The sequence below is a fragment of the Prosopis cineraria genome, unplaced genomic scaffold, assembly GCF_029017545.1.
Source record: "Prosopis cineraria cultivar Desert tree isolate PC_DT_omini unplaced genomic scaffold, ASM2901754v1 PC15, whole genome shotgun sequence".
Taxonomy (NCBI): Eukaryota; Viridiplantae; Streptophyta; class Magnoliopsida; order Fabales; family Fabaceae; genus Prosopis; species Prosopis cineraria.
The window spans coordinates 3946309-3972222 of NW_026555346.1; the positions used below are offsets into that span (position 1 = coordinate 3946309).

At 37.7% G+C, this 25914-nt stretch overlaps 5 protein-coding genes and 1 non-coding gene across 10 annotated transcripts; 5 read left to right on the forward strand and 1 right to left on the reverse strand.

Moving 5' to 3' along the window:
- Positions 1 to 1400: 1400 nt before the first annotated feature.
- On the reverse strand, positions 1401 to 1485 carry TRNAM-CAU (transfer RNA methionine (anticodon CAU)). Its single transcript is given in 2 exon segments — positions 1401 to 1436; positions 1448 to 1485. It is a non-coding gene; the product is annotated as a tRNA-Met (tRNA).
- A 176-nt stretch (positions 1486 to 1661) lies between these two features.
- On the forward strand, positions 1662 to 3497 carry LOC129294092 (xylulose 5-phosphate/phosphate translocator, chloroplastic). Its single transcript, XM_054932217.1, has one exon. It carries the CDS (start codon positions 1997 to 1999, stop codon positions 3311 to 3313), a length of 1317 nt encoding a protein of 438 aa, XP_054788192.1. The 5' UTR covers positions 1662 to 1996; the 3' UTR covers positions 3314 to 3497.
- Positions 3498 to 7261: 3764 nt separating this feature from the next.
- Positions 7262 to 11532, forward strand: LOC129294251 (uncharacterized). Of its 2 annotated transcripts, XM_054932468.1 has the most exons (7): positions 7262 to 7843; positions 7955 to 8078; positions 8203 to 8338; positions 9813 to 9849; positions 9965 to 10244; positions 10850 to 10969; positions 11071 to 11532. In XM_054932468.1, the coding sequence occupies exons 1-6, from the start codon at positions 7661 to 7663 to the stop codon at positions 10945 to 10947; spliced, it is 858 nt and encodes a 285-aa protein (XP_054788443.1). In that variant the 5' UTR covers positions 7262 to 7660; the 3' UTR covers positions 10948 to 10969; positions 11071 to 11532. The 2 variants fall into 2 exon arrangements, with proteins under 2 accessions (XP_054788443.1, XP_054788442.1); XM_054932467.1 differs by having other exon boundaries at positions 7265 to 7843; positions 10850 to 11532.
- Positions 11533 to 12386: 854 nt separating this feature from the next.
- Positions 12387 to 13521, forward strand: LOC129294170 (protein TRANSPARENT TESTA 1-like). Its single transcript, XM_054932350.1, has 2 exons — positions 12387 to 12912; positions 13053 to 13521. Exons 1-2 carry the CDS (start codon positions 12520 to 12522, stop codon positions 13440 to 13442), a joined length of 783 nt encoding a protein of 260 aa, XP_054788325.1. The 5' UTR covers positions 12387 to 12519; the 3' UTR covers positions 13443 to 13521.
- A 3166-nt stretch (positions 13522 to 16687) lies between these two features.
- On the forward strand, positions 16688 to 19778 carry LOC129294084 (uncharacterized). Its single transcript, XM_054932198.1, has 2 exons — positions 16688 to 17907; positions 19220 to 19778. The coding sequence occupies exons 1-2, from the start codon at positions 16754 to 16756 to the stop codon at positions 19224 to 19226; spliced, it is 1161 nt and encodes a 386-aa protein (XP_054788173.1). The 5' UTR covers positions 16688 to 16753; the 3' UTR covers positions 19227 to 19778.
- A 3551-nt stretch (positions 19779 to 23329) lies between these two features.
- LOC129294136 (F-box protein FBW2) lies at positions 23330 to 25649 on the forward strand. Of its 4 annotated transcripts, none has more exons than XM_054932278.1 (3): positions 23330 to 23546; positions 24205 to 24607; positions 24833 to 25649. In XM_054932278.1, exons 2-3 carry the CDS (start codon positions 24300 to 24302, stop codon positions 25485 to 25487), a joined length of 963 nt encoding a protein of 320 aa, XP_054788253.1. In that variant the 5' UTR covers positions 23330 to 23546; positions 24205 to 24299; the 3' UTR covers positions 25488 to 25649. The 4 variants fall into 4 exon arrangements, with proteins under 4 accessions (XP_054788253.1, XP_054788252.1, XP_054788254.1 ...); XM_054932277.1 differs by having other exon boundaries at positions 24295 to 24607; XM_054932279.1 differs by lacking the exon at positions 23330 to 23546 and adding an exon at positions 23554 to 24013.
- Positions 25650 to 25914: the final 265 nt, after the last annotated feature.

The following is a 25914-nucleotide window of genomic DNA, read 5'->3' on the forward strand; positions in this document are numbered from 1 at the left end:
TTTAGCTTTGTTGATCCACCTCGTCTCCGCGTCCCATGCCCTGCCCACTTATTCTCCTGTTGTTTTTAATGAAGTGAACGATGTTAAGGGGCAAATGATAAGTGGGACTCCTGTCGAATAACGAGCCACAGCGAGATGAAAAGTGGATGGGAAAAGATAGCCACAACGAGGAAAACAATTAACGAAGTGCTCGACAAAAATAGCGCAAATTTAGCTTAATATATTCAAATATTATTTACTCGTTGACCTGTATTATTTTTTCGACCGATTCAGTAAATCTTGTATCCGGTCCATATGATGATCGGTTCTCAAGGGTTAATTGTTAAACAAAACAGGACGGGTTCTCTCGGGATTAATTAGCTTCAGGATATAAAATAATTATTTTATATTTTGTAGTCAGCAAGATTGATCATTGCATGGCGATATAATACTTACACAAGCAAGGAACATGGGAGCCCACCAGGCTACCACTCCATGTAGGAATGGTCATTCCTTTAGTGATTAGTGGAATTCTCAACTGTGAAACTCGCAGGATCGATGTGGGTAGTTTGTTAACGCACATTATCATATGTAAAGGATGTGACCGACAAAGTTTGAGATAGGCAACGTAGAACAAGACCCTCCCAAGTCACGATAATTTTGGGCCAAGGGGGCTGTCTCTGGGGGATGTGATGGGTGTGACAGTGAAGAATGTACTCTTTGATTAAAACGTAATCAATCAGAAACCGTATGAACAGGGAATACGCATCTGCAGCATCACATGATAACACGATACAAGAATGGGTGTTAATAAATGCAGCTTCATCCACAAGCTTGGTGGAATCTAACTAGTAGCTCCAATTCTATCACTCTCCTTAACGCTCTGCCCCTGCTTCTCTTCACTTTACTCTGTCCTTCAAAAGCCAGGTATCCATGAAATTCAGCCTTTAAACAGGGGTTAAACTCCAAAATGCCTCCATGATGGATCCTTTGTTATGGAGACATGTTTCTAAGGATCATTAAATAACCCAACTACCGATTTCAATTCATTAAATTTCTTTCCCTGTTTCGGTACAATTAAATTTCTTTCCGTTTAAGAAGGAAAACGGCCTATCTTCATGACATGGTCTGATGCCCCAGTCAATGCAAATGATGTTGCTTAAATTTTTTTCTTACAGGAGGGGAAATGGCCCATCAAAATTAAATAACTGGTGTTCATGAATGCCAATCATTTTCCTCAATTTAATGGGGTAGGTCTGCCACGAACAAGCGTACATGCATGGAAAAAATTAACGAGCAATCCAAATCTTAACGCCCCCCCCCCAAAAAAAAAAAAAGAAAACGAACTGTTGGGCCTAAATCCTCCTTTTGGTTTTAACTACTACAATAAACATGGAAAAAAAGATCCTAAAATGATATAATGGGGTGAGAGAGGCTCGAACTCTCGACCTCAGGATCACTCAGAAGCTATGAGACCTACGCGCTAGCCAACTGCGCCACCACCCCGTGGTAATCATGGCATCTTTTAAAAGGTTTTTAGATATAAACATTGTAAACAATGGGATGAAATCACGAATTCGACTCGCTGAAAGAGTCAACCCTTTTTCTTTTCACATCAAAGAAGCCAAAAGTAGTAAATAGCCATAAAAGTACACTGTAGACATACATGACGAATTCAGAGCCCGAACGACAAAAAAGGTCTGCAGAATCGGGAGTGGTGAGTTTGTGGGCCTAAAAGCCCAGATAGAGTCGTACTGGCACAATCGGATCGATCTTGCAAGAGAACTGCTAGATTGCTTGTTCTCCAACCTCCTGGGACGCATTTTGAAACTTTTGGCAATCTGTCATCTGAAACTGCTTCTTCAGTGCCGGTATGCAATTTTGGAGGGCCAGTCGTTTAAACTTTAAACAGTGTATGCTAATAGAGCGTCATCTGTGAGGAGTCCCCCCTGAAAGTTGAAAGAAACTAATCTCTGTTTTCCTTTTTGAGCCACCGCACGAAGCCAGACGGAAAAAAATGCTCTCTTTGAATGTTATTCCCTCACCTCCTGTCACTCTTGTCAAATCCAACCACCAATCTTCCGTAAATGCGTTTTCGCTTTCCCATCCAAATCTTCTCCCTAGGGTTCACGGCCATAAGAATTCCCAGTGCTGCAGAACCACTTCTCGGCTTCATGAAGCTAGTTCCAGGAGTTCCATCTCAACCGAGTTCCTTGGCTTCCCAGGGGGGATTCCTCTGCTCCCGACATCTCAGATCCATGATTCAATCACTAATCTAAGCCTGGCGAATAAGGCCTTCGCTAAGCCATCGGGTTTTCCCGCAAAATCTAGATTCCAAATCATTAAAGCAGCATCTGAATTCAACCCTGAAGGAGAAAGTTCAGCTCGGAATCCTAAGGCCAAGTCCTTAAAACTTGCTCTTGTTTTTAAGTTTTGGTACTTCCAAAACATTGTCTTCAATATTTACAACAAGAAAGCGTTAAACATTTTCCCATTCCCATGGCTTCTTGCCTCCTTCCAACTCTTTGTCGGGTCCGTTTGGATGCTCGTGCTTTGGTCCTTGAAGCTCCAACAATGCCCGAAAATCTCAAAATCTTTCATTGTTGCTCTCCTTGGACCAGCTTTGTTCCACACCGTAGGCCACATCTCAGCTTGTGTTTCATTTTCTAAGGTGGCTGTTTCCTTCACCCATGTCATCAAATCTGCAGAACCGGTTTTTTCTGTGGCATTCTCTTCATTCCTTGGTGATAAATACCCTATGCAAGTTTGGCTGTCGATTCTCCCTATTGTGCTTGGTTGTTCTCTGGCTGCTGTTACGGAGGTGTCTTTCAATGTACAAGGATTATGGGGGGCCATGATAAGCAATGTGGGTTTCGTATTGAGGAACATATATTCTAAACGAAGTTTGCAGAATTTCAGGGAAGTCGATGGGTTGAATTTATATGGCTGGATCAGCATTGTTTCATTGCTTTACCTGTTTCCGGTGGCTATAGTGGTTGAAGGATCTCAGTGGATTCCAGGGTATTATCGGGCAATACAAGCTATAGGGAAACCATCCACATTTTATATATGGGTTTTGCTTTCTGGGTTGTTCTACCATCTTTATAATCAATCGTCTTATCAGGCCCTGGATGAAATTAGCCCGTTGACTTTCTCAGTGGGTAACACAATGAAGAGAGTGGTGGTGATTGTGTCTTCCGTTCTGGTGTTCAGGAATCCAGTTAGGCCTCTTAATGCCCTCGGGTCTGCCATTGCTATACTTGGAACTTTCCTATATTCGCAGGCAACAGCAGCCAAGAAAGCTAAGAAAGCCGATGGTGAAAAGAGTAGCTAGAGCCTAGAGGAAAAGGGGACAATGAAAGAGTGAAATGTAGAGAAGCTGGTTGAATATTCTTGGCAATATTGAATATTTTCCCTTTAGATTTAGAAATTGATTAACTAATGTCTACCTTGTTATTTCACTGTGGACAACGGTGATGGTTTCCTCTGTTCAGATTATAAAGCTGTTTATCATGATACTGATCTATTTTTTCTTGCTGGGTTTTATGTTAGAATATATCAGGGGTTAGCTCTAACCTAACAAAGATAACTAATAAACTGAGATGAAATAGTGATTCATGGCAATGCTGATTTACTGCTGTATGGTTCACTTCATTACTGATTTCTGGTTACTTATAGTATTACATGCATGTGTCAAAATCCTATTCTTGTCCTGTTTGCTGTTATTCATTGCATCTCATCCTTGCTATTTTTGTGCTTGCATTTATTTTCTAACATGGTAGGCGTCATTTTTTTTCGTCTATATGAATCACTAACCTCAATGATCTCTTTCCTTTGTCAGCCAGTCCCAAAGTCTACACCCCGTTGCGTTGTTTTAAGTTGTCTTTTCAACAATCTAGCATTCATTTGACTTGTTGCTGGGAAGAGTTCTTTAGTTAGTAGTGCCTTTTAATTTTTACCCTTTTCACCCTATGTTTTGGTCTGTTAGATCATGTAACTTGCTACTATCAACAGTTAGCGTTCGGTTCTAACCTGTCAAGGATGTTTGAAGTTGTATGCTCTGTCTTATGCATTCTAGATCCTGCATATATTTATAAAATTACATGCATGTAGTATATTTGGAAAAAAAATAAAAATATAATGAATATAATTAAAAAAACGGTGTGTCAATTAAACAGTTATTAATTTGAGTCAAAATTATACCATTATTTTATGTCATTCTTTCTTCAAATGGGACAGCATGGAAGATCAAATTTTTCTCGTGTGTTTCAAGTAGTCTAGTGGCGTTTGGGATGCTGTCTTGATTTGTCTCCTTTCCATCTTAATTCTAGACTTTTTAGCACAGCCTCAGCATATCGTTTTTTGCCAAGTGTCTATGGGCTTTGAAGTGAGTTGCTTCTAACGTTAATTTGATCAGAGACAATCATCAAATGCCTCAGAACACAGAATTACATGTCTCACTTCATTCTTCCTTTTTTTTTTGGGCCACTTCTTATTAAAAAATTTCGAGTCACGTTCTTTCATCACGAGCACAGCGGATAGTCAAAATTTCTCTTAAAGATTCTGAGGGAGATCTATTTTTCTTGGTGAAATGATCGCGATTCGCTAACCTTATTAATTGCAAATATATGACATAATCGAAACCAATAGTGGGATTCAGAAGCTGACATAATTTCTTTAATTTTTTTTGGGAATATGACATTACAATCAGGAACTAGGCTGTGGAAGTATAGTCACAACAGTTGGACAAAAATATTGATACGGGGTCTCTGAATTTCAAGTACAGTCCATCCTTGCTGGCGCCCAATGGACTTTCTGAGCTAAGGTCCATAATTCCTATTCCTCCCTTCGGTTCAGCGAGAGAGCAAAGACGTTCATTGAGCCGATTTACGCGGTGATTGAATCAAGAAATGGGCTTTCCCTCTGCGCAAGACACGGGTCCGTACAAATTGATGCTACAGTTGTGGGTTTATCGATGCGGCAAGCTCCGATTGACATCGATACCCTGAGAGACTCCAGCGTGCGGAGACAGCGAGCCTTTTACCAATTATTGAGTTCAATATTGTGGCAACAGAGTTACGATGTAGTGATTTCCCTTGATTATAATAAAGGTTCAAAGACATGGAGGTCGGATTTTGAGCTTATACTCCCCGTCCCATCTGGTAGGTCCTCCACTGTTTCAAGGCAAATCAAGTAGATGTAGGCTATTCAGTATTCACACGCCCTTTGTGCTGTTACAGAGCCAAGGAAGTCTCAATAAATGGACCTGCTCTGGATTGTTATGTTGATTTTGGCTGTTCGCCAAACCTCCCTACAGCAGTCCTCTCTAATTTAGTTAGTCTTTCTTGCAATCATGGATTGCACAGCCTTTCATTTGCCTAGCGCTAGGCCAATTAATTTTCCACATGCAATAAACTTGAATGCTACCGATCCCAACAAAATTAGTTGTCTTCTCTTGCTGAAAATCTGTCAGCAAATTCTTCATCAGTAATCAATGCTTGAACATTATTATCAAGATTCTTTCCACTCATTCTCGCTCTAGCTGATTGCATCGCCAGAGGCCCTCACTTGTTTGGTGTGTGCAGCCACCCAGAAAAGAAATGACGTCAATGACAGGATTGTGAAGGTTAAATCTATTATGGTTCCTTTATCTGTGAATACGAAAGAAGATTACTTTTTCCCCCGGTCTTCCCCTTGCAAAGTTTGTCATGGTGTCACTATCTAAAAGACGAAACACGTTTTGGGGTGTTGGAGGAAGGAAAGATGAAGCCCAGAATAGGAAAGTCTACAAGGAAGATCGCGAAGGAGAGGTTCATAACTTTATATGGTGTTAGTTGTAAATGGAATGGGTATGCAGGGGTGGGTGTACGCTGATGAGAGCAAGGATGGAACTCGAGACAAGGGGTCATTTATAATGTCTCAGTGCGTCGTAGAATGGCTTCAAGCATAAAAGGAAGTGGATGGAAAGCCAGCTCATAGTTCTCCAACACTCAAATAGGACCCCACGTGGAGAGGACTGCCAGTTCACGGACTACCTAGCTTATGTTTTATAATCCAGTTTTCTTTTCTTTTCCTTTTTTTTTTAACATCGACCTAGGAGGTTCTTCTAGCTGTCTCCTCGTCCCTAACGCTGGCAACAAGCTAGATGTTGATTATTGATTGTTTCTTCCCTTCTCTCTCTCTCTCTCTCTCTCTCTCTGTGAATGTGTTACCCTGTTTTCTGGGTCGCTTGCAAAAAAGCCAGAGAAGGCTATTTAGCTATAGACCATGAAGGCCAAGCTCCATAACATGGGAGCGACCACGGGCAGTGGATAGATCGTCATTGAAAAGTCGGGATACTTATGGTTCTGGTTCTCACTCTCGCGGGCTTGTGGACAAGATAATGGTCTGCCATTCATAATTAAAAGTGGAATATTAGCTTGATTTTTAACAATTCTCAATGTGACCATTGACCGGTGAATGATAGGATGGTGATGGATATACCTCATTAACAGCTTTGTTCTCATCGCAGCCGCCCAATGGTTTCCTCGCACATGATTTTCTATCTTCACCCCTTAATTAACAGCTCAATTTATATTCCGTTTTGGTTTTGCTTGACTTTGGAGCTTTTCATGTAACAGTCTTTGATTAGCAGATCCAGGTTTATGAACATGGGGTCCTGTGGAAATATATAATATATTTGGTCCCAACAGAACAAGGAACTCGGGGAAACAGTCGACGGTCCAACGCATCGCCTAAGAAAAAAAAAAAAAAACCACACACACACACACACACACCCGCGATCAAACATTAGCTAACAAATGCAACGGTTTTGGAGATTGAAGAGGTCAAACGAAAAGGAAACCTGTTTTAACATTATGCTGACAGATTTTAAGTTTAACCAACAAGTGGAAAGAAGTGACAGTATCTAGAAACCAAAGCTGCCAACTCTACCATGCAACCATGGCATCTGTATTATATAATGTGTGTGCGCGGGCGCGGGCGCAATTTCTTCTTGTCGACAGAAAATGGGCCTTCATTAGAATTTGTTCTGTACTTGAAGCTTTAACTATTAAGGCTGGGTTCCAGAAGGAAGAAGCCATGATGGAGGTGTGGTGAAAGGGTGAGGGAAGGAAATGGAGAAAAAGAAAGGGGAAATTGATCGGAGGGTGGGAGAGTATATTAATGCAGAGACAGAGAGGACACACTTCAAGTGAGATAGTAACGCAGCTGTCACTCCATGCTACAAAGCCCACTTTCTCTTCCTTCCCTCTTGGCCAGCAAATTAGCGTTTGCAGCTGTCAGATCTCTCTCTCTCTCTCCTCCACTTCCCCTGTTCCTTTTTTATATTTTTCATTTCCTTTTTCCTGCTCTAAACAAATCCTTAATATATGTATCTCCTTTGTTTTTATAATTAACCAGCTTCTCTGTTCCAACTTCCAATCAACCATCGAATAATCACAATATACAACACAACACATCATCATAAATCAAACCCACCTCTTTTTCTGTGGCTCCTCAACGATTCTTGGGCTGTCAAAAAAGAAAGAGGCTGAGGGGTGGAGGCACATATAGAGCTGCGGGCAGATGCTACTGTGAGGGAATGGCAGAGAGAAGTGGAAGATAAAAGGCTTAGGTCAGGGGAGCGATAGGCCCAAGTCTTGATGCATAAACAAGTACACTCTTTTGTGATTTTGATGCCATGGCTTACCCGCATTACCGATCACAGTTCGGCGACACAACATTCACCAAAGTGTTTGTCGGAGGACTCGCTTGGGAGACTCCCACTGAAGAAATGCGTAAATATTTCGAGCAGTTCGGAGACATTCTTGAGGCTGTCATAATCACCGATAAGAACACAGGAAAGTCTAAAGGCTACGGATTCGTATGTCCCTCTGCTTTCCTTCTCTGCCTTGAACACCAAGTTTTTTGCCCCCACCCGTGACTGCGTATATACAGTCAGATTTTATAGTTGTATTCATCTTTTCATGAGCAGGTAACATTCCGTGATCCGGAATCAGCTAGAAGGGCTTGTGCTGATCCAAACCCAATAATAGATGGAAGAAGAGCTAATTGCAATATTGCTTCTCTGGGAAGACCTCGACCTTCCCCACCCCGAGGTCGTCAATTCCATATCTTTCTCTATGTCATAATGCTTGAACTATAACTTTTGATTCGAGCGCTAATATTGAAGCTGAGACTACACTAGAGTGATTGGAATGACGATGCTTGGTGGTAATGCAGGAAGGAACGTATTCCAAGGCGGAAGCACATCACAGAGTGCAGCATCGTATGGTGGCGCCCCGGCAGCAGTTCCGCCGCCTCCTTTGCCGCCGCCTCCGCCTCCGCCGGGGCCTGGCCTCATGTACCCGCCGTATGGGTGAGTACAGTTAGCTTTATTCATTTAGTGGAGGCATTAATTATCCATAACACTCGCAGTCAAAGGAAGTGGTCCAGAGTATTAATTGAGAACTGCATGTAGACGCGCGCGCGTTACTGTGTACCTATGATGCTTGACTCCTTCCCGCCCCCCCGCCCCCTCCTCCAATTACAGTAGGTATCAGTGTCAGCCTTAATATCGTAATACCAAGTACATAATTGATTGAAGCTCCCTCTCCCTTCAACGCGCTCACCTTTAATCCTCCCTTGCTCTTGCATTCCTTGGTTTCTAGTTCCTATCACCTTGCATTATTTTCTCCTTTATCTTCTTTCCTTGTTAATTAATCTCTCTCCCTTACTTTCAATTTCAAGCATGCCTTCCTTTTCTGCTCAAATCTGATTGATTATTGATGGACGAGATCAATGGTGTCTACTTTCTGTCACGTTATTTTTCAACTTTAACATAAGTTTTTTAATTTTTTTTAAGGGTGGAAGAACATGAAACATGTTCTTCCTCCGTTCTTTTTACAAGTTATTTCTATCAATCTCATGAATACCAATATAAAAAATGTATAAAAAAATGAAAGAGTGTAAAATTTTAAATATACCTCTATATAACAAATTCAAAAAATAATGTCATATTACTTTTTTTCTTAGATAATAATTTTAAAAATACCTTTTACATATTATTTAAAAAGTCACATTGTAACTTATAAATAAGATTAAATAAATTTTTTTGAATGTGACTTATAAATAAAATCGAGGGAATACTTGTTAAAACAAAATAATTATCTGATTTTGTAGTATATAAAAATATTGATATTTCATATATATGGTAAATGGTAAAAACGCAGGTTATACTGATAGCAACTACAGATCAAATAATGAGCATGTTATCCGTGGTATGAGTTGTATGGTGGTCCAGCAGTAATTCATTTTATTTATATTTTTCTCTTTCCCCTCGGCTCTCTCAGTCCTGTTCTGTACCTTCAAGTCATTTTCTCACCAGCGGTGTCATTGTTTTTTAATGAATATATATTGAGTTGGTAAAATGAAACACACACTTAAAAGCAAGAAGACAAGCTAACAAATTCTGGGACACACACCAGTGGAATTAGATCAACAATTTTTAATGCCCTCAAACTGCTTATTATTGCTCTTAAAAGCATAAATAATATAACTGAAGTAATTCTCATCTAATTTGAGCCCAGTGATGGGTTCCAAAATAAGAAGGCAACAGAACTGAGAGACTGAGGATGCATTCAATTATAGGGAAGCTCCACCAAAACCAAGGTTACCGATATTAATACCCACCACTGCACTCACTGGACTGGATTTCCAGCCGAAAGGACTTACACTTTGATACCATTCCATTAGGAGATAGAAGCATGCCATATTTGAGTCCTTGCTCCTTCATGCACCATAACCTCACGTCCTATTTTCTCACTGGATTCTTTTCAATGTTCCTTCTGCAGATACCCTCCCTACTCTCCTGATTACGGGTACCACCAAGTAAGCATCTCTCTCTTATTACTCTCCCCGTAAAATAAGAAACTTTGTAGCGGTTTTTGATGATGTGAAAGAAGTAACAGTATTAACATATGATTGGTGTTATATATGAGCACAGGCCGCATTGTACAACTCACAGATTCAGCAGCCACAATACTACCAGCAAGTGTATGGAGCTTCGTCGTCGGGCGTGAGCTCCCAGTATTACTATGGCTATTCTATGCAGCCGCCTAGGGCCTCATATTCTACGCCCCAGCCTCATCGCCTGCCACCTGGATCCTCCTATCTGTACTACCCTTACCCTTCACCCCCACCCCCACCTATGGATCTCTCCTTCTCCGCTTATCGTCCCCCTAGACAACCAACACTGTTAAGGCACCCCTTCCCCTCCCCTACTGGTACGTATCTTTCTCTTCCTTTTTAATTGTCCATTATTACATATAATAAGCAGATAGATGTATGCATACACCTTAATCAATGAGCGCAATGAAGTAGCGAGTGAGAGGGTGGGTCATTGATGGACTCACTGACACAAAATATATATTGTGGTTTGGGTTTTACATGTGGGGAATGTGGGGTCCACATGGGCAAACCCAACCCCATGTGAATGAGCTGTCTTGGTTGTGGCATCAAACTTATAATGTAAAGTGGGTCAATGCCAGAGGAAGAGGGGTCATAGCTAATGTGTAAAGTAGCAGTGAATGCATGTGGTTTATATCAGTACCCCAATGGAGTGGTTATTTCTTTTTAGATGCAGTCAAGTATGGTCTTGCCACTCATTGGCCCACAATGCATGTTACTTCTGATGGCTGTAAGTTTTTTTTAAAAAAAAAAAATGAAAGTTTTATATACATATAATTTTAGTCTGCAAGGTGGTTCATCTGTAAGCATATATTGGTTTCGAGATCAAACACTTTTTCCGTTATTTCTACATCCTGAACCTGGACTTGTTTATATACCCAACTCTAACTTTGTTACTATTTATTGTGATGCTTGGTCTCAGATTCACAATCACAGACTCAACAGCGCCCCTCCTCCGAGACCGCAGCTGGAGTAGTTACGGCAGCCTCGGAAAGTCCGAATACCCAAGGGAAAAACTAATAAATATAGACACCTGCTGAAAGTTAAGTTTCAACTGTATAATCCTCACAATTTCATCACATTAATTCTTCATTATCTTTTCCCATAATATATCAATTTATTTGTTTTTGTCCAAAGCTGTAGCTTTAGGCAATAATGGTTTGGCAGATCACATGTGCTCTCCACAGATATCGCACTCAAAAGATGGACTAATCAACAACTCCATGCAGACCTCCTAATTTGTCCCCTTACCTTTCTTTTTCAAGGACTTTTCAATTATATATTTTTACTAATTATTCAATTCCTTTTTTAAGTTACACTATTATCCCATTATAAGAGCTTATAACATCTTGCATCGACATTGTATCGTCAACAAATGAATAAGAAAGGCGTTGTCCTCGACAAGAAGCTTTGCTAAAAGCATTCATCAAAAGTCCTAGCTCGACATGATACATTGTCAGCCAATTCTATAGAGCAGATTATTGGAGTTTATGAGCTTCGGCTCCTAATTATATACTTTCTTGAGGGGACTCATTAACCCCCTTTTGATCTTTTTTCTTTTTAACTGAATCCCCTTGTGATATAAATCAATTGTTTTCTCTTTTTTATTAGGCCATTTGAAAGGTTTTAAAGAGTTGTCCATTCAGGTCAAAAACAAAAAAATAAAAAGAGTTGTCTATTCGAAATTCATACGTTTAAGCTTAAATTGGGCCCAGTGAGAGTTCAACTTTTAAAATCAAACCCTAAAACCCAATGATATACACTGAGCTACTCTAGTAATCTTCTCAGCTTTCACTGTCAAGTGTCCACTTGAGGTTAGCGGAAAGGTCACCTGAGGAAGTTAACGTGACCATGTAAGCAAACGTATCTTCACAGTTGTAGAAATATTATTTATTATTATGTATTGATGATCGAGTAACGTACCTCGACTTACCTATACAAATTATACTTTATTTATCGAACGTATAATACGCATGCAAGAGGATAAAAGCATGCACTTCATTTACACTGTTGAGTAATTAATAATGATATTTCTTTCATAACAAGAAGTAAGGATTGTCAAACATGCAAACTTAAATTTTCATAGAAGACTCATGGGTGGAATAACGATGGGTACAATGTTGGAAATACTAGACATTAATGAAAGAATCTATACATATGTTGCAAAACCTGAAATGGAAATGAAATTGAACATGCTCCCAAATGAAAGAGAATGTTGAGTGTTGGGAGCTAACTAGAAATAAAAGTAAGTTGCCCTTGATTTGAAATCCACTGCTCTGGAACTGATGCCAAGTTTGGGAGAGGCGGGCCACAGAATTTAAGGCATATCCCATCCAAGCCTAAAAACTGAAAAAGAGGACATACAGGAGAAAATAATGAGCCTCTCAATAAAAAGGCTCTTTTCATTCAACTGTAATATTCTCCAGCCACCTATCATTGCCCTATTTTCCCTCTTACTTCTCCCCCATTCCAAACTCTCATTAGCTTCCAATCTATCCAGTGTGGGGTGCATTCGCTATAAAAGCCCCGAATTCTGATAAGCTCCAACATGCATCGCTCTGATAAAATCAAAGAGGATAATTTAGGTAGGAGATGAAGCCCTCGGATACGATATGTAGCTCTCGTTACCTCCCTTCTTCACGTGACGATCCTACTGATTCCAATCTCTTGCCTGCCATGAACCGTAGCTTTCATCAGCTTCAGCCTCTTCCTCTACTGAGCAGCCTCCTCGGTTCAACTCCATTTAGCTCAAAACCTTACCCTACGACTGACCATGATGTTGGCGAGGAGGATGTCACAGTAGCCTTACACATAGGACTCCCCCACAATTCCAATGCTGCTTCTTCGGGTCCAAATGGAATCATCAGTGAAGCCCAGGCACCCAGGAACTACTGGATACCAACCCAAGAACAAATACTCATCGGATTCAGTCATTTCTCTTGTCCTGTCTGCCTCAAAACCTTCAACCGCTACAATAATCTCCAGGTACAGTACTTTTGTTGAACAATGCATGTAACTTGAAACGGGACTGGAACGAGTGAAATGACACATTCCTTATATAGTAGCACCATTATTCTAGCTAGTTCACTTATATTGCTGACTGATGAAAATGGTGGGGATTGAAGATGCATATGTGGGGACATGGATCACAGTACAGAAGAGGGCCAGAGTCGCTGAAACGAACACATCCGAGGCCGTTGTTGGACGTTCCATGCTACTGTTGCGCAAGAGGATGCAGGAACAACATAGAGCACCCGAGGGCAAAGCCTCTGAAGGATTTTAGGACGCTGCAGACACACTTCAAGAGGAAGCACGGAAGCAAGCCCTTCATGTGTCGCAAGTGTGGGAAGCCTCTGGCTGTGAAAGGAGACTGGCGAACTCACGAGAAGAATTGTGGCAAGCGATGGCTTTGCGTCTGTGGCTCTGACTTTAAACACAAGAGGTCGCTTAAGGACCATATCAAAGCATTTGGCTCTGCTCATTACCCTCTCTCTTCTTCCTCCGATGCCATCTGATGATTCATTAACCACTTAATTTTCCATGCATTTTATTTTCGTCTTCCTCGACATTGACCACTTTGTTTCGAGGTATGCACCCTTGTGTTACCTTCATCAGTTTTCAAGGTCATGAAAGCGGAAGACCTTATCAGATTCGTGCTTTTGCCAGCAATTAATCATCATTTTCTTTCTTGGCTTTTAACATAGAGCATATTTTAATATTTAATTTATAGATCATTAAATAACTGAATCACCTGATATGGTTAAAAACTAATGGAATGAACGTATCGATCCAATGTATATGCGAGGGTTTGGATAGCCTGCTCTCGACACAAAAACTAGTTCGCCAGACAAGTATAGGCTCATGATGTAAATGAAGTTCAACTACCAATCGCTAATCAAGGGCCGGAGAGAGTTTGATTTGGATGCTCATCAATGTCATAAGATCTGAACCATTCAGATTTTGATTTGGATGGTCTAGATTTAACCCATTACTATATACTATATTTTAAAAGAAAAATTATAAAAATTATAAAATAATTTTAATAAATTTTTTATTTGTAATATGATATAGATTTAATTTACAGAGTTCAATTTAATATTAAAATTTTTATAATTAATGTATATTGACTATCCAAATATACTTTACACAGTCTAGATTAATATCAAATTAAATTAGACTGTGTAAAATATATCTGGATAATCAATATATATTAATTATAAAATTATAATATTAAATTGCACCCTCCAAATTAAATATAGACCATATTAAAAATAAAAAATTTATTAAATTATTTTATAATTTTTATTTTAAAAAACATAATATATAATATGGGTTAAATTTAAACTATCCAAATTAAAATCTAAACAGATCAAATCTAATCACTATGATGAGCACCCAAATCGGGTCGGGCTAAAGATCTGGGTTAAAAAAATAATTATAAAATGTCTATTTTTTTAAAAAAAAACATTATAAGAATGATCAGACATCTATTGTACTGTGCAAAAAATTTCAGCAATAAAACTTAACAACTTTATTTTATTTTATTTTTCGTTTTGAAATTATTTATTTTTGCTGCAATTCTCACAATAACAGTGCATAACACATTGGTTCTTTTTACCAATTTCCCCTCATTTTATTAAGACAAGTTTTAGTCCAGGCCCAGCCTCACAAAACAAGAGAAAAACAGCCTGTAGGCCCGTCTCCGTAGACGCCAGCCTGGTTTGTAAAAGTGTTTTTGCTCTGCAGGGTAAAAAAAGCTTGAGTAAATAGAGATCTAAAAACTCACAATAAAAATATAAAAAATAAAAAAGGTCCTATGTTAAGCGGAGTTTGAGGAGAGAGTTGGGTGAGTGTGTAGAGATGAGAGGCCCTTTGTTTTCTTTTGTAGATGCGCTGGGTGAAAAATTGATCCTGAGCATGAAGACGATAGAATTAAACAAAATTTTTTCTTTCTTTCTTTCTTGGAATCAAATGGAAAGCTCATTCAATTGAATGCAAACCAACAAAAAACAACGAAGAGTAGAAATAGCTCAACAGGAGAGAGAAAAACCCAACCTACCAAAAAGAAAACAAAAACCTAAGCCGGAGGGAATACATCATAAAAGTTAAAACTATTGGAAAGATTGTGACACAACTTAATAAGATAGTCAATCTCCCTATTATCTTCTCCCTACACAAAAATAAAACTGTGCGTGCGTGCGTGCGTGCGAACCTTTCACTGAGTGGATGGATTATGTAAGCCAAGCCCATTAAAATTGCACTGTTTTGAACGATTAATTAATCAAACTGGAGCAGGTGCTAGGTGTTAATGATTTCATTTGGACAATCCAAATTTAAATTTTTTTTGTTTCTGTTAAAATAAAAAGTTGTAAAAAAATGATAAGTTCAATAAATTTGTTTATTACCAACTGTACAATCTTAATTTAATTTAGATTGTCCAATTTTCATATTAAATTTTTTTATAATTTTATAAATTCACTATTTAGATTTATTATCAACAATTCAAATTTAAAATTTTAGTTTGCAATTTTTTTTTAAAAAATATATTTTTTAAAAGTATCAATTAGGATATTATCTTTATTTTTATTACTATAGTTATTAAAATAAAAATTTACAAAAGTTTAATATTAAATATAGACTGTTCATATTACATTTAGATAATTAATTTATAAAAAATTTAATATTAAATTAAATTACTTAAATTAGATGATATATTGGCCCATTGGCTGAAAAAATCTTATACCTAAAAAACATAGATCAAATTTTTAAAAATTTGAAACTGTGGTCAATTGACACTGATATACTAAGAATTTATTATTAAAAATTTAAAAATTTATAAAAAAATTTATTATTGATATATAATGATATATTATTGACAAATATAATAAACTAATCATAATGTAAAATATAATAAACAGTGAGTTATTTACTTAGTTTATTTATATAATATAGATTATATTTGTAAAAGCCTCTAAATTTAATCTACGCTATCTTGATTGATAATAAATTATTTATTAAAAAAATATACATTTTTTAATAAATATAAAATAAAGAATAAAATTAAAAAAAATAAATTTACATCATCCCAATTAAAATTTAAATAGTCTGAATCTACTCATCATCAAGATCGGAACATGTATGTTGTAAAATATCCTCCACTTTTTCTTCAAAGTATGAGTCTTCGGGTTACCCGGTGTCACATTATTTTTATTCCCCCACACACACACACATATATATTTATAGGCAACATTAAATGAGTCTAAACTTTAAATTATATCCATGCTCAATGCACCCTTGCTCGTGACACATCCTAAAGACTTAAGGTGTGTTTGGTTATAAAAAAGTGGAGATGTTTTAAAGGAAGAAAGGGAAGAGATTTGATGTTACTTGTTTGGTGCAGGAGCAAAGGAAAGAAAAAATAATTATATACAAATAAATTTATCCTCATTTTATTAGTATTGAGATATTAAAGAAGTGTATTTGTAATTTTAAACTTATCACAGAGAGCATATTAATTAGAATATAAAAAATTTTATCACTCCTCTCCAAACTCAAGGAACGGATATTTTATAAAATTTTCTCCTTTTTTTCCAATTTTTCAAACTAAATAAGAAAAGAAAGCAAAATCTCTCCCTTCTGCTTCAACCAAACGCTCCTTACTTACTGCACTGATTTCCTTCATATAAAAAAACTAATCTTATGGTTAAACCGGATGTTCGGGTCGGATTTTGATATCCACAGTTTATTTAACGCGGCAGCGAGGAGGCGTCCCAAGTCCTGGCATTTTGATTATTTTCCTTCCTGACCTCTCTTCATCACCAGCAACATGGAAGCCCTCGATCACCAACACTGTCCAAAATCGCCTCAATCTCCCTCCTCTCCAACATCTACCGTCTCTACCGGCACTTGTTGCAAATGCGGCGGCCCCACGACCTTCCCGCCGCCGCCGCCGTCGTGGTCTGAAAGTTCCCCACCTCCCACCTATCGACCCATCAGAGCCCCTGCTATTCCTCCCGATACTAACACACAACGTGCCATCATTCTGGCTCCAGTCCCACAAGCCCAGAAAGTCCCTGTCGTTTCCCCTCCCTATTCTTTTCAAAACCCATCCAAGAAAATTCAATCCCTGCATGATATTCGCCGCTTCCAGGACTCCGATTCCGGCAAGAATTTCCTTGGCTTCGTCGTTGCTCTCTCCGAATCTATTCGCGGCCACAAAATATCGGACCCCTGCCATCAATCTGACACCGTCAATTGCATCGTCGGAATTCTTGATTCCCTGATTCAATGGGTCGAAGAAATCCCTCCTGTCCAGCAAGCCGCCCGTTATGGTAACATCGCGTACAGAACTTGGCACAGTCGATTGGAGAGCAACTGTGACTCCTTGATGCTTCGCTTTCTTCCGGAGCAACTTCATTCGGCAGCTATCGAGATCGGTCCTTATTTCAACGATAGTTTTGGTAATTCTAGCCGAATCGATTACGGCACTGGTCACGAAACAAATTTTGCGGCCTGGCTGTATTGCCTTGCGAGGTTGGGGCTAATCAAAGAGGACGATTACCATGCTGTGGTTGCTAGGGTTTTCGTGGGGTATCTGGAATTGATGAGGAAATTGCAATTGATTTATAATTTGGAACCTGCTGGATCCCATGGAGTTTGGGGTCTTGATGATTACCATTTTCTGCCTTTCATATTCGGGTCGTCCCAGTTGATCGACCATAAGTATATGAAGCCGAAGTCGATTCATAACCAAGATATATTGGATAATTTTTCGAATGAGTATCTCTACCTTGCCTGCATTGCTTTCATAAAGAAGGTGAAGAAGGGTTTATTTGCGGAGCACTCTCCAATGTTAGACGATATCAGTGGGGTGCCTAATTGGAACAAAGTAAATAGTGGGTTATTGAAGATGTACAAGGTAGAAGTGTTGGAAAAGGTTCCTATAATGCAGCATTTTCTTTTCGGCTGGCTTATTAAGTGGTAAGTCCTTTATATCATTGGTTCAAAAAATTTTGTAGTTTTTTTGGGCCCAAGTTTGTTGTAGTTCTATCATCACTGCCTATTATTATCGTTACTGAAATATATTACTTTCGAATTTGTGGAGGTTGAGCCGTTGAGATCTCTTAAACATAGTTGTTATTGGAGTTAGTATCGACTAGACACTGGGCATATGAATTTAGCTTAAATCACCAATAAGGAAAATCCCGTGATCATTATTATTAAGAAATAGTTGTTACAGAGTCAGTTTGCCTGTTCTTTGAATTAAAAGCAAACACAGACACTAGTTGTATTTGATAAAGTAACATCTAGATGAAGTATTTTTGCTCGTTTTTCTCTTAGCTGATTGTCTTCGTACCTCTGAAAAAAATGTAATGAGAAATGACGGATACTTTTAAATGATTATAATAAGAATATAGTAAACATTTTATATTAAATTAGTGCCTCATTTTTCCATGATACCCATTCCCTCCGACTTTGCCTTGTGTTACCAAACATGCTCTAGAGGGGAGGCACAGAAAAGTGAGAGTTTGGGCGGACTTAACTAGGATGGCTTTTACATGACACCTATGGATGTTATACATGAAAACCTGATCGTTATTGCTTCTGGGCTCTGATTTGCTTCGTTTTTGCTTTTCATGTGGAAGACCTTTCATCAGCCTAGTGTAAAACTGATCAAAGACACTGGGATTATGCCTTTTCTTTGGAAATAACCCAGCTTTAGGTTTTTTTCTGCCAAAAATAATGACCTCCGGATCCTTCCTCTATTTTGTTTTCAAAGCTTGTTTTGTTTCCACTGGAGCTTGAAAAGAGTGTGATTGTGTTTTCGAATGAATTGATAGGCAACATTTGTGACCTTTCAGACTTATATATGATGATGTGGTGTCGCTCAGGCCTTTCGTAATTTAATAAAGCTGCTGGAATTTTTATATTTGGGCCCTGCTGTTGCTGGGGCCTGAGCATTAAATTGATGTTTATAACCTTTTTCCTGCTGTCATAAACATCTTTTTCTTGGTACCGACGTTACAATATTTGTGGAATCGGCTGGATAATTAGACATGGTATTTATTTTTCCCTCCCTTGGTCTAACTGTATATCAAGAGTTGAGTCAAGTCGTGTGTGCACAGCTTAACATTTCTTACCTTTTTCTTGGGATGATTAAGGTGTGCTGTGCATCATGGTCTTTTAATTTTCAACCTTCATGTTTGATAATATGTTTTTGTGTGACTGGCTGAGATTTTCTGTGCCTGTTTCTTGCTTCTGATATTATCTCCCCCCCCCCTTCTCTTGCCAGGGAGTAGTTCATGGATGCACTTAACTGGGTTGTTTCTGTTGGATCGAGGTGAAAGTCAGGTTGCGTGGTGAAATTCAGGTTTAATGAATTTATGAATTAGGAAATTAGAAGGGGTCATATTCGTAGAAGGCTGCTTTCGTGAATCCTCTTTTGCACCTTTTTTTTTTTTTTTGTGATTCCCTAGATGCTCTATACCCCGTAACCAGAGTGCCAGTTTAGTGTTTACTGGCAACCAGCTATTCTAGATATAACTTGTACTGGTGGGAGTGAATAATAATTGGATGGAGTTTGTTTATTTTGATGCATGAGAGATGATTGTTTGAGGCTTAGTAATGCTTCACGTCGATGGATACTTACACTCTGACGACAGATTATTTAGCCAACTACCACGCTGTTTATCTTGCAATGGAGCTTAGACCTCTTTCTCAAACTTTGGAATGAACAACTGAGGATTAATAATGTACTTTATTGTTATTACGTATCAATTCAGAATGTTGTAATAACAAATATCAAATTTATCGCAATGCATGAAATATGATATTTGTCTACAGAAATTTTATTATGATTTGTGCATTTATTTTTGTTGGAAATATGCTTGTGCATTTAGGTTTTGCAGACATTATAGATAGCTAGATACCCAAGCCTCATGCGTCGCCCGGATTGAGGCTAGAAGCTGCATTGTTCGTGATTAGCTTTTGCGCACACACTATTCTATATAGGAATCAGTGGGAATCGATAGCCGGTCGATGCTTCTCGTGAACGGTGGCGACATTCATTTTCTTGCTTTTTCCTTTTTGAATGTGCACTGGAAGCTTCATTCAAAAAAGAACAACCAAAGAGTACAAATCACTTATCAAAAAAAAAAAAAAACAGAAACAAAACCAACTCAAACAGTGCTCAAGTGTTGTGTCAGTGGTCCACCTCATATGATGGTTGTGCCAATTGTTCCAAATAGAGGTTTTATGCTTATAGAGCCAGTTTATTTCAGTTTATTTTATAAAAACAAATCACTCATTAATTTAAAAAAAATTATTTTATGAATTTTTATGTTGTTTGTTTGAACTTTTAAAAATAATTAAAATAAAATTTGATAAAAATATATTTATAATTATTTTAAAAAATTATTGAGTACTTTTTGTGAATAATTTGATATGATAGAACAAAGAAAATGTTTTAAAAATGTAGGATAGATGAAAATATCATTAAACTTTAAAATAATTAAATAATAAATTATTTTAGAAATTAAAAATTAATGAAAATATTATAAAATTTAAAAGTGGCTATCACACCCGTAATATATGGTGCAAACGGTACTAGCTTGGGAGTGTCTTTTATACAAAATATTTCAAATTCACTGGGCGATAATGGGGCGTGCACATTTTGCATGTTATATGGGAGTGTATCTTTGCACTCCTAACTTCTCTACCTCAGGGGATTATCTTCTTCTTCCTTTTTAATCGAAATCAATGCTGAGCTTGTGACATCATTCAAAATGAGTTAACTAATGTTGAAGATTCAAATGGGTAACTAATTATTTTCAGAACCTGTGAACACTTAAATCGCATGCGAATTTTCAATTATGACTATGCTTTGTTTACACCTTTAAATACAGAGATTGGAAATTTACAAAATATGTTTTAATTATAATTCAGGACGTCGAGGGATGTTGATAAAATATTGTTTTAATCCAAATATTAACAACTATAGCTAAACATTTATATGATTCAATTAAAGATGCAAGGATGCTGTCTATTTTCGGTAATATTATGATATTTCTAATGTAATGTGTGAAATATTATAGAAAGATATAAAATAATAATATTCTATAAACTAATGTACAATCATGTCCTAGACGGCTAAATCCCCTCAAATACTGGGATTAAATCCCAAATGAGTTGGCTAATAAATCATACACAGTTTACTATAAATTATTATATATACTCTGAGAGATTGCAGTATATAATTTTTAGTAAATAATATTACTTGTAAATCTATAAATTATAAATAGCGTGGGTTAATTTGTTGTTAAAAGTGTGGTTTATATGTCTCTCTCTCTCTCTCTCTCTCTCACACACACGTCTTCTCATATTAATGTCAGTATGAATTTTTTTTTTCCCGGCCTGACAGTATGAAAATATAAGAAACATATAAGAAGCTGATTGTGTGTATATATATGTATAAAAGAAATTAATAATATGTCATTCATAAGTGTAAAAAAAAGTATTAGTTCTTTCTACAAAGTAATGTACTACTAGTCTCCAGTCTCCACTGAACAGTAAACTAGAGCTGTAAATTCAAGCTGGCCAAACCCTCCTCTTGACTCTTTAGAAAGTTTGAATAGTAAAATTTGTTTTGAATTTTTTCAGACAGTCTAAATACTCAAATTTTATTTTTAAAATTATTTTTAATTAATCTATTATTTTAAAATTAATTATTTATTTTATTAAAAATATAAAATATATGTTCTTGATACTTAAACGAGATTCAAATATATAATATTTTAATATAAAATAATATAAAATTTAAACAATTAATTAATATTTATTATATTTTATATATTTTTTAAAAATAAAAATTTTTATCCGAGTATTTAAGCTAAGCTTAAATTTGATCAGGGTTAACCCAAATTTTTTCAAACTTATTCAGACAAATTCAAATATAAAAAATTATTTTTTTAAGTTTGATTTTAAATTTTTTCGCGCTAGCTTAGGTCGAGTAACATACTCTATGGCCCCGTTTGGTATGATTGAATAGTTTTTGATGAAATTGAAATTGGAATTAGAATCAAAATTGGAATTAGAATTAGAATAGAATTGAATTATAAAAGTATGTTTGGTATGTCAGAAAAATTAAATGGAATCCTTGCATTACTTTTGTTTGGTATGCAAGACATGGAAATGGAATTATACTTAAAAAACAAAAATACCTCTATATAAAAATTAAAATAAAACATAATAAAAACTTAATTGTGTACTAATTTTCTTATGTATTTTATATATTAATAAAATATTATATAAATTATAGATTATATCGGTAATTATTATTCACTAGCTTGGGCCAAATAAAAAGTTTTATCATTAAAGGAAACGTTTTCTTGAAAATAAAATTGACAATGGTTCCACCCCTTCTACTTTAAAATAAATACACTAAATGGAGATGAATTTTCTTTCCTTAATTTATGTTACACGAAATGACGCAAGTTTGTGCAGTACTCCCGCTTGCTCTAAATATTCACGCAGGGCCCTTTTGAGTAATTTGCCTTGATTTTTTTATATAAGATCCACCAGTATTAAATGGTTTTTAAACTGAAATACCCCTAATAATTACCGTCAAGCTTAATTTCTCTAAAAAGTCATTATTGGTCAAGACATTTTGAGGGCAAAATTATCTTTCTGAAATTTATATGAGAATAAAATTATCTTTCTTGATTCCATAGCTTTAAAGAAGGAATTCAATTTTGTCTATTTTTATGGAAATAGGATTCTTAAGAATTATAATTTATATCTATCAAATATCACTTTATTCAAATTTTTATTCCAATTCTATTTCTATCTTCACAATTTAAACCGATCAAACATGGCCTTTAGTAGACAGACTCGTCTCTTTGGATTGGGAATCGCCTGGTCGCCCTTCCTATGAATTACCGAGTAGCGACTCGTGTCGGTGCCTCTCTTCATCAAAACCCTTTTCCCATTTCTATCCCTCCTCCCCCGTTTGCCCTCTGCAGTTTTACTGCGCATGCCTGCTTGGAATTTACCCCTGGCCACGTCATTGACATCCCCGCTCCTTTTTCTTGTCAAAGTCCTCCTTTTTCATGACAGATCTGTACTTTTGCATAGAAGTTCATTTTACATTTAATTTTTATTAATTAATAGTTAATCAGTGTTTTCTTTTTGTTTGTTTTTGGCCCTGTCAAATGTCAATCTGTGTTTACGGAGTTCTCAGTCTTGAGTGTTGCAGTAAAGCTTGGATCTTTTCTGGTTCCGCTGTCATTTCATTTCCCTCTGGGAACAATTAATCTTTTTTTTTTGCTTAAATTCAAAAGCGCCACTCTACTCTCCCATCTTGTTTTTTTTTTTTTTTAACCTTGATCCTGTGTCTACTCTACACGTATTTCGGGTTTGCACTGTGTCTTTACTCTCCTCTGGTTGGGAGTGGTTGCATTCAAGCTTTGGGTAGTTGGGTGGATGGCTCTTGTTTTTTAGTTTTTCCCTTTCCCTCTTATCTTCTTCTCCCTCTCCTTTTCCCGGCGCATGTGCCGGATGTTGCTTACTCTGCGTAATTCAGATTCTAGAAGAGTTTTCTCATTGCCCAAACATTACGCCTGGTAAACCCTTTTTCCTCCTTGGCGCATGTGACTTTTATTCTCTCTCCGGGCTTCTTTCTTCTCTGTTCTTTAGTACTTCCATGCTCTGAAAATGAGTCCAGAGAGGAAGTAGAGACTTCAAATCTGAGAACCCCGGCGTTTTTTGTTTGGTTTTTCTTGCACGGTTCGGTTTTACTCATAGCTCTGAAAGGAGTTCAATTTCCCCCTCTATTCCAAGTCTTGTGAGCAATTTACTGGGGTTTTCGCGCTGTTGGCCACCGACTTGGATTGTATAACGTTGCTCTGTTGAAAAGGGGGCAAAAAGTCGCTCGCGCTTCAATGTTCTAGTCGATACCAAGATTTCTTATTTTGTTGAAAAGAAATACTTCGATCTTCTTGCCAATCACTTAAGGGGGGTAAATGCGCAAAGCTGCGAATCTTTATTCGCCTCCTATCTGCCCTGCTTATTTTGGGCTCTACAAAATTCGGTTTTCTTCTTGCCCTCTTCCAATTTTCAATCTGGTCTAACCCTTCCGGGAAACCACTTGCTTTACCGGTTATCGAAGTCACGTGTTTGAGCAAATCAATTGCTTCCCTGTGACATATCTTTGAATGCATTTGTGTGTCCGTATGTTTATTTCACTTCCTATTTGCCTATACGGTGTTTCTTGTTTTGCAGGAGTCGCTTCGTTTCTTGTTAATGCGGACGAGTTCTTCGAACTGAATTAGAAATCTAACAAGACACCGTTTTCTTTGCTGTTACGGGCAGATTGGATGGCAGTGGTAACTGAGTTTCGAAGTTGGGATGAACTGATTCCAGATGCACTGGGGCTAATCTTCATTAATCTGCCGCTGCTGGAAAAAATGACGGTAATCCCCAGGGTTTGTAAATCGTGGGCTAAAGCTGTCACCGGACCTTACTGCTGGCAGGAGATAGACATTGAGGAGTGGAGCAACCGTTGCCAGCCCCACCAACTCGACCGCCTGCTTCGCCTGCTCGTTACCAGAAGTTCTGGATCTCTTCGCAAGCTCTCTGTTTCTGGTCTACAAACCCATTCCATTTTCACTTTCGTTGCTCAAAAGTAAGACATTTTGTTTCCAAATTTTTATGTGGTTACTATATATTCTCACTCTTATATTGCCGCTGGCTACAGTCCTTATTGGGTTATACTGATATCCTCCTTACTGGTACACTGTTTCATGTCTCTTGGACTAGAAGAACTTCGAATTAATGTCGTAGTAATTGGATTGGTGTCACCGTCCAATTAGCATATCTTCTTACATTTTTTCGATCATTGTTTTGCAAGTGCCGGGTCTCTCCAGACTTTGCGAGTGCCGAGGAGTAATATGAGTGATTCCATAGTTGAAGATATTGCTGGAAGGCTTTGTATGATTTCTTTCTTGGATGTGAGCTATTGCATTAAAATGGGTGCACATGCTCTGGAGATAATTGGGAAGAACTGTAAGCTACTGGAAGGGCTGTGTCGCAACATGCATCCATTGGACACAGCAGGAAAGCCCTTCCAAGATGATGAAGCCTTGGCAATTGCCTCCACCATGCCTAAGCTCAAGCATCTTGAGATGGCTTACCATCTCATCAGCACTGAGGGTGTCCTTCGAATACTCTCGGTTTGTCCTAATCTTGAATTTCTGGATCTGAGGGGCTGTTGGGGAGTCAAACTCGATAATGTGTTCCTGAAGCAGAGTTTTCCAAAACTCAAGGTCTTGGGTCCTCTTGTTCTGGGCTATTATGAGAGGGAAGACTGGGACGATTGCTCTGATTTCTCGGATGCTTCTGAGTATTTGTCCTGGGAGTTTGTTGCTGGCGATGTGGGTGGCTATGATGATGAAAGTGAGAGTTATGATGGGATGTGGGACGATGAAGGAAGGCTGGAGGAGCTTGAGTTGAGGTTCTATGAAGGAATTGATGATGCAAGAATGTATTGGCCTCCATCTCCTTAACGTGTATTTCTATCTCTCGTATATTGCATCTTCTCCTACTTTCTAGGATTGATGCTTCTTTTTTTTTTTTTTTTTGGTTGACTTTTTTTATGCCCCATCAATATGTATTGCCATGACAACGAAGCAGTTTCTATTGACCTTCTTCCCTGTCAGGACTTAGTATTTCTTTCTTCATAAACCTAACTAAAATGTATTTAGCATCTGGGCTGCCAGGCAAGGAAAAGAAAGGTCTCAAATTGATATGATTCTCGGTGGTTCGGGGCCACGGGAGTCACTGGAAGAATACGCTGCCCTGTGAAAATTAGTGCTTCATACGGCACTTGAGTAATGACAGTCTTCTGGAGTTATGAGGGTACCTTGAAAATATCCGAAGGATGGAAACTGTTGGGTTTGAAATTGGAGGGGATAGCTACCCCACTCGGTACTA

Bases quoted from the DNA above. Each gene is read 5' to 3' on its own strand.
- LOC129294084 (XM_054932198.1), top strand. From the start codon at position 16,754: ATGGAAGCCCTCGATCACCAACACTGTCCAAAATCGCCTCAATCTCCC.
- LOC129294170 (XM_054932350.1), top strand. From the start codon at position 12,520: ATGAAGCCCTCGGATACGATATGTAGCTCTCGTTACCTCCCTTCTTCA. The intron at 12,913-13,052 runs GTACAGTACTTT...TGGGGATTGAAG, and splicing joins ACCGCTACAATAATCTCCAG to ATGCATATGTGGGGACATGG.
- LOC129294092 (XM_054932217.1), top strand. From the start codon at position 1,997: ATGCTCTCTTTGAATGTTATTCCCTCACCTCCTGTCACTCTTGTCAAA.
- LOC129294136 (XM_054932278.1), top strand. From the start codon at position 24,300: ATGGCAGTGGTAACTGAGTTTCGAAGTTGGGATGAACTGATTCCAGAT. The intron at 24,608-24,832 runs GTAAGACATTTT...TTGTTTTGCAAG, and splicing joins TTCACTTTCGTTGCTCAAAA to TGCCGGGTCTCTCCAGACTT.
- LOC129294251 (XM_054932468.1), top strand. From the start codon at position 7,661: ATGGCTTACCCGCATTACCGATCACAGTTCGGCGACACAACATTCACC. The intron at 7,844-7,954 runs GTATGTCCCTCT...TTTCATGAGCAG, and splicing joins AGTCTAAAGGCTACGGATTC to GTAACATTCCGTGATCCGGA. The intron at 10,245-10,849 runs GTACGTATCTTT...GCTTGGTCTCAG, and splicing joins CCCCTTCCCCTCCCCTACTG to ATTCACAATCACAGACTCAA.